The 14,585-nt window shown below is 45.0% G+C and overlaps 1 protein-coding gene across 6 annotated transcripts in view; it reads left to right on the top strand.

The window, feature by feature from the left end:
• Window positions 1–6,404, top strand: part of DUS4L (dihydrouridine synthase 4 like) — a 44,062-nt gene extending 37,658 nt beyond the window's left edge. For 4 of the 6 annotated variants that reach the window (XM_069765065.1, XM_069765059.1, XM_069765062.1 and 1 more), the window contains one exon: window positions 4,685–5,070. In XM_069765065.1, coding sequence (XP_069621166.1) covers window positions 4,685–4,932 — 248 coding nt within the window. In that variant the 3' untranslated portion in view covers window positions 4,933–5,070. Of the gene's footprint in view, window positions 1–4,684 lie in introns of all 6 variants that reach the window. The other 2 variants (XM_069765063.1, XM_069765064.1) reach the window with 1 other exon arrangement.
• The last annotated feature ends 8,181 nt before the right edge of the window (window positions 6,405–14,585 follow it).

Below are 14,585 nucleotides of genomic sequence, written 5' to 3'. Positions count from 1 at the left end.
TTTTACCAAGGGTAACAGGAGAAAATGGACCCCAAACATTGTTGTACAATTTGTCCTGAGTATGCCAATACCCCACATGTGGGGGTAAACCACTGTTTGGGCGCATGGCAGAGCTCGGAAGCGAAGGAGTGCCATTTGACTTTTCAATGCAAAATTGACTGGAATTGAGATGGGACGCAATGTTTCGTTTGGAGAGCCCCTGATGTGGCTAAACATTGAAACCCCCCACAAGTGACACCATTTTGGAAAGTAGACCCCCTAAGGAACTTATCTAGAGGTGTGGTGAGCACTTTGACCCACCAAGTGCTTCACAGAAGTTTATAATGTAGAACCGTAAAAATACAAAATCATATTTTTTCACAAAAATTATCTTTTCGCCCCCAATTTTTTATTTTCCCAAGGGTAAGAGAAGAAATTGGACCCCAAAAGTTGTTGTACAATTTGTCCTGAGTACGCTGATAGCCCATATGTGGGGGTAAACCACTGTTTGGGCGGATGGGAGAGCTCGGAAGGGAAGGAGCGCCGTTTGACTTTTCAATGCAAAATTGACAGGAATTGAGATGGGACGTCATGTTGCGTTTGAAGAGCCACTGATGTGCCTAAACATTGAAACCCCCCACAAGTGACACCATTTTGGAAAGTAGACCCCCTAAGGAACTTATCTAGAGGTGTGGTGAGCACTTTGACCCACCAAGTGCTTCACAGAAGTTTATAATGCAGAGCCGTAAAAATAAAACAAAATTTTTTTCCCACAAAAAATTATTTTTTTAGCCCCCAGTTTTGTATTTTCCTGAGGGTAACAGGAGAAATTGGACCCCAAAATTTGTTGCCCAATTTGTCCTGAGTGCGATGATACACCATATGTGGGGGGAACCACTGTTTGGGCACATGGGAGGGCTCAGAAGGGAAGGAGTGCCATTTGAATGCAGACTTAGATGGAATGGTCTGCAGGTGTCACATTGCGTTTGCAGAGCCCCTAATGTACCTAAACAGTAGAAACCCCCCACAAGTGACACCATTTTGGAAAGTAGACCCCCTTAGGAACTTATCTAGATGTGTGCTGAGCGCTTTGACCCACCAAGGGCTTCACAGAAGTTTATAATGGAGAGCCGTAAAAATAAAACAAAAAATTTTTCCCACAAAAATTATTTTTTAGCCCCCAGTTTTGTATTTTCCCGAGGGTAACAGGAGAAATTCGACCCCACAATTTGTTGTCCAATTTGTCCTGAGTGCGCTGATACCCCATATGTGGGGAGGAACCACTGTTTGGGCGCATGGGAGGGCTCGGAAGGGAAGGAGCTCCATTTGGAATGAGGACTTAGATGGAATGGTCTGCAGGTGTCACATTGCATTTGCAGAGCCCCTAATGTACCTAAACAGTAGAAACCTCCCACAAGTGACACCATTTTGGAAACTAGACCCCCTAAGGAACTCATCTAGATGTGTTGTGATAGCTTTGAACCCCCAAGTGTTTCACTACAGTTTGTAACGCAGAGCTGTGAAAATTAAAAAAAAAAATCTTTCCCCCCAAAATTATTTTTTAGCCCCCAGTTTTGTATTTTCCCGAGGGTAAGAGGAGAAATTCGACCCCAAAAGTTGTTGTCCAATTTGTCCTGAGTACGCTGATACCCCGTATGTTGGGGGAAACCACCGTTTGAGCGCATGGCAGAGCTCGGAAGGGAAGGAGCGCCATTTGGAATGCAGACTTAGATGGAATGGTCTGCAGACGTCACATTGCGTTTGCAGAACCCCTAATGTACCTAAACAGTAGAAACCCCCCACAAGTGACCCCATATTGGAAACTAGACCCCCCAGGGAACTAATCTAGATGGGGGTTCAAAGTTCTCACAACACAAGTGCTTCACTACAGTTTATAACGCAGAGCCGTGAAAATAAAAAATCTTTTTTTTTTTCCAACAAAAAATATGTTTTAGCCCCGAGTTTTGTATTTTCCCAAGGGTAACAGGAGAAATTGGACCCCAAAAGTTGTTGTCCTATTTGTCCTGAGTACGCTGATACCCCATATGTTGGGGTAAACCCCTGTTTGGGCACACGGGAGAGCTCGGAAGGGAAGAAGCACTGTTTTACTTTTTCAACGCAGAATTAGCTGGAATTGATCCCCTGATGTGCCTAAACAGTGGAAACCCCCCAATTATAACTGATACCCTAATCCAAACACATCCCTAACCCTAATCCCAACAGTAACCCTAACCACACCTCTAACCCTGACACACTCCTAACCCTAATCCCAACCCTATTCCCAACCGTAAATGTAATCTAAACCCTAACTGTAACTTTAGCCCTAGCCCTAACCCTAATCCTAACCCTAGCCCTAACCCTAGCCCTAGCCCTAACCCTAGCCCTAACCCTAGCCCTAACCCTAGCCCTAGCCCTAACCCTAGCCCTAACCCTAGCCCTAACTCTAACCCTAGCCCTAATGGGAAAATGGAAATAAATACATTTTTTTAATTTTTCCCTAACTAAGGGGGTGATGAAGGGGGGTTTGATTTACTTTTATAGTGGGTTTTTTAGCGGATTTTTATGATTGGCAGCCGTCACACACTGAAAGACGCTTTTTATTGCAAAAAATATTTTTTGCGTTACCACATTTTGAGAGCTATAATTTTTCTATATTTTGGTCCACAGAGTCATGTGAGGTCTTGTTTTTTGCGGGACGAGTTGACGTTTTTATTGGTAACATTTTCGGGCACGTGACATTTTTTGATCGCTTTTTATTCCGATTTTTGTGAGTCAGAATGACCAAAAACCAGCTATTCATGAATTTCTTTTGGGGGAGGCGTTTATACCGTTCCGCGTTTGGTAAAATTGATAAAGCAGTTTTATTCTTCGGGTCAGTACGATTACAGCGACACCTCATTGATATCATTTTTTTATGTTTTGGCGCTTTTATACGATAAAAACTATTTTATAGAAAAAATAATTATTTTGGCATCGCTTTATTCTCATGACTATAGCTTTTTTACTTTTTTGCTGATGATGCTGTATGGCGGCTCGTTTTTTGCGGGACAAGATGACGCTTTCAGCGGTACCATGGTTATTTATATCTGTCCTTTTGATCGCGTGTTATTCCACTTTTTGTTCGGCGGTATGATAATAAAGCGTTTTTTTGCCTCGTTTTTTTTTTTTTTTTCTTACGGTGTTTACTGAAGGGGTTAACTAGTGGGCCAGTTTTATAGGTCGGGCAGTTACGGATGCGGCGATACTAAATATGTGTACTTTTATTGTTTTGTTTTTTTTTATTTAGATAAAGAAATGTATTTATGGGAATAATATATATTTTTTTTTTCATTATTTTGGAATATTTTTTTTTTTTTTTTTTTACACATTTGAAATTTTTTTTTTTTTACTTTCTTACTTTGTCCCAGGGGGGGACATCACAGATCAGTGATCTGACAGTTTGCACAGCACTCTGTCAGATCACTGATCTGACATGCAGCGCTGCAGCCTTCACAGTGCCTGCTCTGAGCAGGCTCTGTGAAGACACCTCCCTCCCTGCAGGACCCGGATCCGCGGCCATCTTGGATCCGGGGCTGGAGGGAGCAGGGAGGGAGGTGAGACCCTCGCAGCAACGCGATCACATCGCGTTGCTGCGGGGGGGCTCAGGGAAGCCCGCAGGGAGCCCCCTCCCTGCGGGAAGCTTCCCTGTACCGCCGGCACATCGCGAGCATCTTTGATCGCGGTGTGCCGGGGGTTAATGTGCCGGGGGCGGTCCGTGACCGCTCCTGGCACATAGTGCCGGATGTCAGCTGCGAAGTGTTTGTGTTGAAATGACCCCCTTAAGTCTTTTATTACCTTAATGGGGGGAGGGTCAGAATATGCAAAATAAATGGAAAATGAATATATAACAAAGGAAAAATTAATTTATACAAAATAAATAAATGTTTTTGGCCACTGCCAATCCAAAGTGTTCTTAGCCCTCCCCCCGTTGAAAAAAAAAAATCAACTCTTTCAACAAATATAAATAATTGTTATAGAGAGGTGAATACATTTTAAAATAGTTTTTTGTGGTAATAACAAAAATGTGTAAAACAGAGACATTTCCTTTATTTTCCTACCAGTACTGGATTGAAATAACATAAAAATTAAGCCTCACGTATCACCCAAAAATTGTATTGCAAAATTTATTTAAATATGTGAACAAGGTTAACATCTGTGGCCGTAGGTCCGCTCCACCCACAGCTATTAGAGGCAGATGATGGCTGAATATTACAGCCATCATCTTCTATTAAAGATGCGGGCTTGGAATGCAAGCCCCCATCAAAATCAGGAATCTGGCACATGATGTAACTGTACGCCATGTCAAGGGATTAAATCGCATGTGCGGGGAAAAAAAAAAACTTTATTTGCTCATCAGAAAGAGGTGCAAATGGTCCTGTCCCAAATTGAAAAAAGTACTGTATCTGTTTACATATGGTGAGCCAAAAGTAATACGTTAGAAACTAGCACACTATAGATAGGACGTACACAAATGTACTGTTATAAATGATATGTGAAAGCGTTAGGCAGGTATAGCATAGTGAGGGGCTTGACCGACAGTATAAAACACAGATCCCACTCTGCAGGGTCATTTTCGCATAGGCTCTCGTCCATATGTAGAGCGACGTCTTATAGTTGTGCACCATATTACGTTACAATAAACCTCACACAGATTTTTTCTTTTCAGGTGTGATGGCTGCAAGGGGCCTCTTGGCAAACCCTGCCATGTTTGCAGGATATGAGGAAACGCCTATGGCCTGTATTCAAGACTGGATAGACATTGCCCTGGAACATGGAACGCCATTCACATGTTTTCATCATCACCTGATGTACATGATGGAGAAAATTACCTCAAAGCAAGAGAAGAGAGTCTTTAATGTCCTGTCGAGCACATCCGCAGTGCTAGATTATTTAAGAGACTCGTATGGAGTGTGATGTCCCATTAGGCTCTATTCTGTTCCATTGAGAGCCTTTGCCACCACGTCTAGCAGATATGATGGGAGCAGTGCGATTCCTGCTGTCGGAGCAGTGGACTCCATGACAGACCCATGGTAAGACGGTTAGATCTGTCGGGTACTTATTAGTGATGAGCGAATATACTCGGTACTCGAGATTTCCCGAGCACGCTCAGGGGTCCTCTGACGAGTATTTTTTAGTGCTCGGAGATTTAGTTTTCCTCACCTCAGCTGAATGATTTACATCTTAGCCAGCTTGATTGCATGTGGGGATTCCCTATAAACCAGGCAACCCCCACATGTACTTATGCTGTAAATCATTCAGCTGCGGCAATAAAAACTAAAACTCCGAGCACTAAAAAATACTCGGAGGACACCCGAGCATGCTCGAGAAATCTCAAGTAACACTCGCTCATCACTAGTACTTATACTTTCTGTAGTGTTACGGACCTGGCACGGCTTTGTGGCTTCCATTGTTAATGAGAATGCAGTAAGGAATTGGTTCTTAATAGAATTTACTACAATTGTTCGGGTTTTTATTTAAACTCCATTATGGTGGATTTTAGATACATTTATCATCTATAATGATAGGACCCTCACCATACATGAGAACGACAAGTCCCCTGTGTGAAATGAACAGTAGTCAGCATTCACATTTAGGGAACTGAAGCTGCACCTTTCTTTGTAAGTCCTAAACAAATGGATGGCGCAGTGGTCATGCGTCTTCACTCCCGCTCCGTTCACATAGGGGACTTCCTGGGCTCCATTCTTATGACTTGTGGGGGTCTTAAGTCATTCCCCCCCATTTGTACCCTATTTTTTTGCATTTCTGATACACGTAATTAGTGTAGAAGAAACGTTAGAAGTGGAGGTGTGTATAGTTTGGCTCCCATGGAGCTACCGCTGTGGTTACCTATTAATGGTCTCTAATTGGACTCTTGAGAATAAGAATATTAATCCAGCATGTTTTGGGGGTTTCTTTTCCTATTTTGCTTCCATACCTTTTAATATTAGATGTTTTTTTGTCTTGTCAAAGGAAAGATTCTTGTTCATTAGAAATTTTTCAGAACATCCTTTTACAAAAACTATGTATTATGTTTTATTTTACCATTTATTTTAATGTTCAAAGATGATAGTTTTCTCACAGCCAAAGGTTCTCATATCCCTATATCCCTTTATATAATGTATAACGTTTTACTATTTCTTATATAATACCAACTATTACATTTTTATTTAAAATGTTTTTTTAATCATTTTCTTTGCAATAAAAATGTTCAGATTTTATTCCTTCAATTGATTCCTAAACGAGTGTGGGATAGCTTATTCGTTTGCATCACCATCACTTTTCTTTGTACGCCACTAGGGGGCTAACATGACTCGCTTTCTCATTGTTTTTTATTGTTCATTTAAAAGTTTGCCTTTTTTTTTTTCAAAAATAAAACTAAGAAAATATTACATTGTCATGTTTATCTGAAATGATTAGAGATGAATACAGACTTGTGTAATGACCATGATTAACCATGAGTTGCGGTCTGTTTTAGCATAGCCATAAAGTAATGTGACATGTATGGAAACATGGTGTGTGTGTTGGCCGGCAATTTCTGATCTTGTATAAGATTGCAATCAGTTTAATATTTCTAAGCTTTTTATACAAACTATAGAAATGATTCCTATGTGTGAATTGTCTTATGATAGAGTGAATTATGCTAAACCCATTTTGTCAGAATCTTTTCTACAGAACACAAAAACCAGCATGCTGCAAATGTACATCCTCTAGGGGCAGATCTCTCTCGGTCTGCCACACTTCTGTCACTGGTTAATTTCATTGGGTTAAAAACTTATTTTGGTGATACTGAAAACAACAGGGTTTGGTGATATGATGTTTAACACTTTCCCTCCCCAAGAGATAATAGTATGGCTTAAGTAGGGGGCAGATGGGGGTTTGGAGCAGGATCAGGAGCTTGGCCCGCTCCATACTGGTCAGGTGTTGGCTGTGGGGATGTGCATACAACATTTTTAACCCACGAACCCACCAAGAACATCTTTTTCTTTTTGTGGAGGGTAATTTCCTTAGCAGGAACTAAATGTTAAGGAATTGGATGAAAGACAGGAAACAGAGTCGTCGCAAATGGTACATTCCCTAAATGGGATCTAGGCAGCAGTGGGAACCTCTTTATTACTGACCTTGTGGATGGGATTGAGAGTAAAGTGTCAGTCTTTGCTGACGATACCAAACTATGTAGGATACCGTATATACTCGAGTATAAGCTGAGATTTTCAGCCCAAATTTTTGGGCTGAAAGTGCCCCTCTCAGCTTATACTCGAGTCACGGTCGGCGGGTGAGGGGGACAGAGGTCTGAGGCATACTTAACTAGTCCCGGCGCACCCCTGCCGTCCCACGGTCTTCGGGTGCCGCAGTTCTTCCCCTGTTCAGCGGTGAAGTATGTCAGGGTGTTGATTGCCCACTTAATTGTCAAGCCCTCAACAGGGCAGAGAATTACTCCTGCCCAGGAGCCATGACAGCAGCAAGGAAGAGGACGACATCGTATGAAGATGGGAGGTGCCGGACCCGGACCTGCGACGCCCATCGAACCGCAGCGGACCGCACCCCAGGTGAGTATAATATAACTTGTTTTTCTTATCTTTCAGGTTACATCGGGGCTTATCTACAGCTTTACAGAATGCTGTAGATAAGCCTATGATGGCAGTGGCCGAAGCTTAAAGGGCCAAAATTAGGTGACAGATTCCTTTTAAAATGTCTAAGACAGCAGTCCACTACAACAAGGTCAAGCAGCAGACATTGGGGACAACGAAGCTTACAGACAGGCAGAGGGTGAAAACGACTCTCCACTGACCGGGATGATCGTCATCTTATTCGAATGTCACTCAGCAACTGCAGGATGACATCAAGTGACCTACAAAAGAAATGGCAGCTAGGGTGAAGTGCACGACAAGAACAGTTTGTAACAGGCTCCTAGATGCATGACTCAAGTCATGTAAAGCTAAAAAAAAGCCTTTCATCAATGAGAAGCAAAGGAGAGCCAGGCTGAAGGTTGCCAAAGACCATAAGGATTGGACCATAGAGGACTGGAGTAAGGTAATCTTCTCTGATGAGTCTAATTTTCAGCTTTGCCCAACACCTGGTAGTCTAATGGTTAGACGGAGACCTGGAGAGGTGTACAAGCCACAGTGTCTTGCACCCACTGTGAAATTTGGTGGAGGATCGGTGATGACCTGGAGATGCTACAGCAAGGCTGGAATTGGGCAGGTTAATCTTTGCGAAGGACGTATGAATCAAGTCGCATACAGTTTTATCCTGAAAAACAGTTGATTCCTTCTGCTCAGGCCATGTTCCCCAATCTGAGGACTGTTTTTTCCAGCAGGACAATGCGCCATGCTACACAGCTAGGTCAATCAAAGGCGTGGATGAAGGACCACCACATCAAATCCCTGTCATGGGCAGCCCAATCTCCAGACCTGAACACCATTGAAAACCTCTGGAATGTAATCAAGAGGAAGATGGATAGTCACAAGCCATCAAACAAAGAAGTGCTTAAATTTGTGTACCAGGAGAGTGGCATAAGGTCACCCAAAAGCAGTGTGAAAGACTGGTGGAAAGCATGCCAAGGCGCATGACAGCTATGATTAAAAATCATGGTTATTCCACAAAATACTGATTTCTGAACTAATCCTGAGTTAAAACATTAGTATTGTTTTTTCTAAATGATTGTGAACTTGTTTTTCTTTGCATTATTTGAGGTCTGCATGCAATGCATTTTTATGTTATTCTGACCATTTCTCATTTTCAGAAAATAAATACAAAATTTATTGCTTGGAACTTTGGTGACATGTTGTCAGTAGTTTATAGAATAAAAGAACAATTTACATTTTACTCAAAAATATACCGTATATACTCGAGTATAAGCCGACCCCCCTAATTTTACCACAAAAAATTGGGAAAACTTAATGACTCGAGTATAAGCCTAGGGTGGAAAATGCAGCAGCTACTTGTAAATTTCAAAAATAAAAATAGATACCAATAAAAGTAAAATTAATTGAGACATCAGTAGGTTAAGTGTTTTTGAATATCTATATTGAATCAGAAGCCCCATATAATGCTCCATACAGTTCATGATGGCCCCATAAGATGCTCCATACAAAATATGCCCCATATAATGCTCCATACAGTTTATGATGAGCTCCATAAGATGCTCCATATTAAAATATGCCCCATATAATGCTGCACAAATGTTGATTATGACACCATAAGATGCTCCATGCAGACATTTGCCCCATATACTCCACAAATGCTGATTATGGCCCCATAAGATGCTCCATAGACACATTTGCCCCGTATAATGCTCCACAAATGTGGATTATGGCCCCATAAGATGCTCCATAGAGATATTTGCCCCATATAATGCTGCACATGGCCCCATAAGATGCTCCATACAGATATTTGCCCCATATAATGCTGCACATGGCCCCATAAGATGCTCCATACAGATATTTGCCCAATATAATGCTGCACATGGCTCCATACAGATAATTGCCCTATGTAACGCTGCACATGGCCCCATAAGATGCTCCATACAGATATTTGCCTCATGTAATGCTGCACATGGCCCCATAAGATGCTCCATACAAATATTTGCCCCATATGCTGTTGCTGCGAATAAAAAAATCACATACTCACCTCTCAGGCCCCCGACACTTGCTATATTCACCTGCTCCGCGTTCCACTGCCGACCACCGCTGTGTCTTCCTGTCCTCTGCACAGATGTTCAGGCAGAGGGCGGCGCGCACTAATCGCGTCATCACGTCCTCTGACCTGAGCGTCACTGCAGAGCACGGGGAAGATGGAGCGGTGCCGACGGTGGAACGGGGAGCAGGTGAATATCGCCCACTGAATTATACTCACCTGCTCCTGGCGCGGTCCCTGCACGTCTGTTCCCCGGAGCCGGCAGCTTCTTCCTGTAGTGAGCGGTCACATGGTACCACACAAAAGGTTGATACATAAAATGAGAATAATGGGGATAGGGGAAAATATGTGCAAGTGGGTTGAGAGCTGGCTCAGGGATAGGAAACAAAGGGTGGTTATTAATGGAGCACACTCGGACTGGGTAGCGGTTAGCAGTGGGGTACCACAGGGGTCAGTATTGGGCCCTCTTCTTTTTAACATATTTATTAATGACCTTGTAGGGGGCATTCAGAGTAGAATTTCAATATTTGCAGATGACACTAAACTCTGCAGGGTAATCAATACAGAGGAGGACAATTTTATATTACAGGATGATTTATGTAAACTAGAAGCTTGGGCTGATAAATGGCAAATGAGCTTTAATGGGGATAAATGTAAGGTCATGCACTTGGGTAGAAGTAATAAGATGTATAATTATGTGCTTAATTCTAAAACTCTGGGCAAAACCGTCAATGAAAAAGACCTGGGTGTATGGGTGGATGACAAACTTAAATTCAGTGGCCAGTGTCAGGCAGCTGCTACAAAGGCAAATAAAATAATGGGATGCATTAAAAGAGGCATAGATGCTCATGAGGAGAATATAATTTTACCTCTATACAAGTCACTAGTTCGACCACACTTAGAATACTGTGCACAGTTCTGGTCTCCGGTGTACAAGAAAGGCATAGCTGAACTGGAGCGGGTGCAGAGAAGAGCGACCAAGGTTATTAGAGGACTGGGGGGTCTGCAATACCAAGATAGGTTATTACACTTGGGGCTATTTAGTTTGGAAAAACGAAGACTAAGGGGTGATCTCATTTTAATGTATAAATATATGAGGGGACAGTACAAAGACCTTTCTGATGATCTTTTTAATCATAGACCTGAAACAGGGACAAGGGGGCATCCTCTGCGGTTGGAGGAAAAAAGGTTTAAGCATAATAACAGACACGGATTCTTTACTGTAAGAGCAGTGAGACTATGGAACTCTCTGCCATGTGATGTTGTAATGAGTGATTCATTACTTAAATTTAAGAGGGGACTGGATACCTTTCTGGAAAAGTATAATGTTACAGGGTATATACACTAGATTCCTTGATAGGGCATTGATCCAGGGAACTAGTCTGATTGCCGTATGTGGAGTCGGGAAGGAATTTTTTTCCCCAATGTGGAGCTTACTCTTTGCACATGGGGTTTTTTTGCCTTCCTCTGGATCAACATGTTAGGGCATGTTAGGTTAGGCTATGGGTTGAACTAGATGGACATATAGTCTTCCTTCAACCTTAATAACTATGTAACTATGAATATGTGGCTCCACCCAGGGCCGTATTTGCCACTAGGCACTCGAGGGCACGTGCCTAGGGCGGCGACATTGCGGGGGGGCGGCACCTGGGCAAGGATTTTTTTTTTTTTTTTAGTCACAAACGCGACCGACGCAAAACCCCGCCCCCCCGCCTGCCTCCCCGCGCCCCCCCCCCCGCCTCCGCATCCCACCCACCCTCCATGAAGAGAGACGATACTCACCTCCTGCTCCAGCCTCCAGCGATGCCTGTTCTCACCGTCTGTAGCGCGTCCTGAGTGAGCGGTCACATGGTACCAGTCATTAAGGTCATGAATATGCGCATATTCATGACCTTATTGAGCAGTATCACATGACCGCTCACTCAGTCAGGAAGAAGGCGCTGCGGCGGGACAGAGCGCCAGAGGGATGTCGGCGGCTGCGGCGCGCGCAGTGTGTGGGACAGGCAGCTGAGCTGAGTGACAGGTGAGTATGAGGACGGACGGGGGGCGATGTTCTGCAGGGAGGGGGGGCGATGAAGCTCTGCAGGGAGGGAGGGGGGGCGATGAAGCTCTGCAGGGAGGGAGGGGGGGCGATGAAGCTCTGCAGGGAGGGAGGGGGGGCGATGAAGCTCTGCAGGGAGGGAGGGGGGGCGATGAAGCTCTGCAGGGAGGGAGGGGGGGCGATGAAGCTCTGCAGGGAGGGAGGGGGGGCGATGAAGCTCTGCAGGGAGGGAGGGGGGCGATGAAGCTCGGGAGGGAGGGGGGCGATGAAGCTCGGGAGGGAGGGGGGCGATGAAGCTCTGCAGGGAGGGAGGGGGGCGATGAAGCTCTGCAGGGAGGGAGGGAGGGGGGCGATGAAGCTCTGCAGGGAGGGAGGGAGGGGGGCGATGAAGCTCTGCAGGGAGGGAGGGGGGGCGATGAAGCTCTGCAGGGAGGGAGGGGGGGCGATGAAGCTCGGGAGGGAGGGGGGTTGATGAAGCTCGGCAGGGAGGGAGGGGGGGCGATGAAGCTCGGGAGGGGGGGGCGATGAAGCTCTGGAGGGAGGGGGGCGATGAAGCTCTGCAGGGAGGGAGGGAGGGGGGGCGATGAAGCTCTGGAGGGAGGGGGGGCGATGAAGCCCTGCAGGGAGGGAGGGGGGGCGATGAAGCTCTGCAGGGAGGGAGGGGGGGCGATGAAGCTCTGCAGGGAGGGAGGGGGGGCGATGAAGTTCTGCAGGGAGGGAGGGGGGGCGATGAAGTTCTGCAGGGAGGGAGGATGATGTTCTGCAGGGAGGGAGGATGATCTGCAGGGAGTGGGGGCGATGATGTTCTGCAGGGAGGGGGGCATGATGTTCTGCAGGGAGGGAGGGGGGGGGCGATGATGTTCTGCAGGGAGGGACTGGGGGGCGATGATGTTCTGGAGGGAGGGGGGGGCATGATGTTCTGCAGGGAGGGAGGGGGGGCGATGATGTTCTGCAGGGAGGGGCGATGTTCTGCAGCTGTCGCGGTCCTGTAGAGCTATCGGACATGTTTGTCTTCTCTGTTGGGCGCAGATGGAGCAGATAACGGCAGACGACCCCCATCCTCCGCAGAGTCCCGTCCACACTGGGAGATCCCGCGTCCGCAGTCGCTTGTGCCGGTGTCACCCGCGCGGATCAGCGCCGTCCTCCCGCGGAAATATCCGGTGATCAGACAGCGAGGCTTCTACTCTGATATTCTGACCTATAGCGCCGCTCCTCTGGTGAAAGTGAGTGCAGGCGTCACATGACCGGCAGCCGCGTGCTATACTGCATGTGTCCACGGCTACAGAGCGCTCTGTCCCCGCCGTTCTCCGGTGTCTCCTTGTGCTGCAGCTTCAGCCGCCATTTCCATTATATTGCAGGATGTCAGCGCCGGACCGAGCGTTCAACCAAATCTCCTGAGACAAGTGGACGAGGAGCGCAACACCCCGAAAGGTGAGCGGAGGATACTTGTAACAACCACAGGAAGGTAGACCCCGGCAACCAGATCCAACAGTCACAATAGGAGATGTCACAGCTCACCTCCTCCTTAACCCCTTTACCCCCAAGGGTGGTTTGCACGTTATGGACCGGGCCAATTTTTACAATTCTGACCACTGTCCCTTTATGAGGTTATAACTCTGGAACGCTTCAACAGATCCCGGTGATTCTGACATTGTTTTCTCGTGACATATTGTACTTCATGATAGTGGTAAAATTTCTTTGATATTACCTGCGTTTATTTGTGAAAAAAATGGAAATTTGGCGAAAATTTTGAAAATTTCGCAATTTTCCAACTTTGAATTTTTATGCAATTAAATCACAGAGATATGTCACACAAAATACTTAATAAGTAACATTTCCCACATGTCTACTTTACATCAGCACAATTTTGGAACCAAAATTTTTTTTTGTTAGGGAGTTATAAGGGTTAAAAGTTGACCAGCAATTTCTCATTTTTACAACACCATTTTATTTTAGGGACCACATCTCATTTGAAGCCATTTTGAGGGGTCTATATGATAGAAAATACCCAAGTGTGACACCATTCTAAAAACTGCACCCCTCAAGGTTCTCAAAACCACATTCAAGAAGTTTATTAACCCTTCAGGTGCTTCACAGGAATTTTTGGAATGTTTAAATAAAAATTAACATTTAACTTTTTTTCACAAAAAATTTACTTCAGCTCCAATTTGTTTTATTTTACCAAGGGTTGCAGGAGAAAATGGACCCCAAACGTTGTTGTACAATTTGTCCTGAGTACGCTGATACCCCATATGTGGGGGTTAACCACAGTTTGGGCGCATGGCAGAGCTCGGAAGGGAATGAGCGCCATTTGACTTTTCAATGCAAAATTGACTGGAATTGAGATGGGACGCCATGTTGCGTTTGGAGAGCCACTGATGTACCTAAACATTGAAACCCCCCACAAGTGACACCATTTTGAAAAGTAGACCCCCTAAGGAACTTATCTAGATGTGTGGTGAGCACTTTGACCCAATAAGAGCTTCACAGAAGTTTATAATGCAGAGCCGTAAAAATAAAACAAAAATTTTTTCCCACAAAAATAATTTTTCAGCCCCCAGTTTTGTATTTTCCTGAGGGTAACAGGAGAAATTGGACCCCAAAAGTTGTTGTGCAATTTGTCCTGAGTGCGCTGATACCCTATATGTGGGGGAGAACCAGCGTTTGGGCGCATGGGAGGGCTCGGAAGGGAAAGAGCGCCATTTGGAATACAGACTTAGATGGAATGGTCTGCAGGCGTCACATTGTGTTTGCAGAGCCCCTAATGTACCTAAACAGTAGAAACCCCCCACAAGTGACCCCATATTGGAAACTAGACCCCCCAAGGAACTTATCTAGATGTGTTGTGAGAACTTTGAGCCCCCAAGTATTTCACTACAGTTTATAACGC

The sequence above is a fragment of the Ranitomeya imitator genome, chromosome 4 (assembly GCF_032444005.1).
Source record: "Ranitomeya imitator isolate aRanImi1 chromosome 4, aRanImi1.pri, whole genome shotgun sequence".
Classification (NCBI taxonomy): domain Eukaryota; kingdom Metazoa; phylum Chordata; class Amphibia; order Anura; family Dendrobatidae; genus Ranitomeya; species Ranitomeya imitator.
The sequence above is the reverse complement of the archived record's forward strand: the minus strand, read 5'-3'. Positions and strand labels throughout refer to the sequence as shown.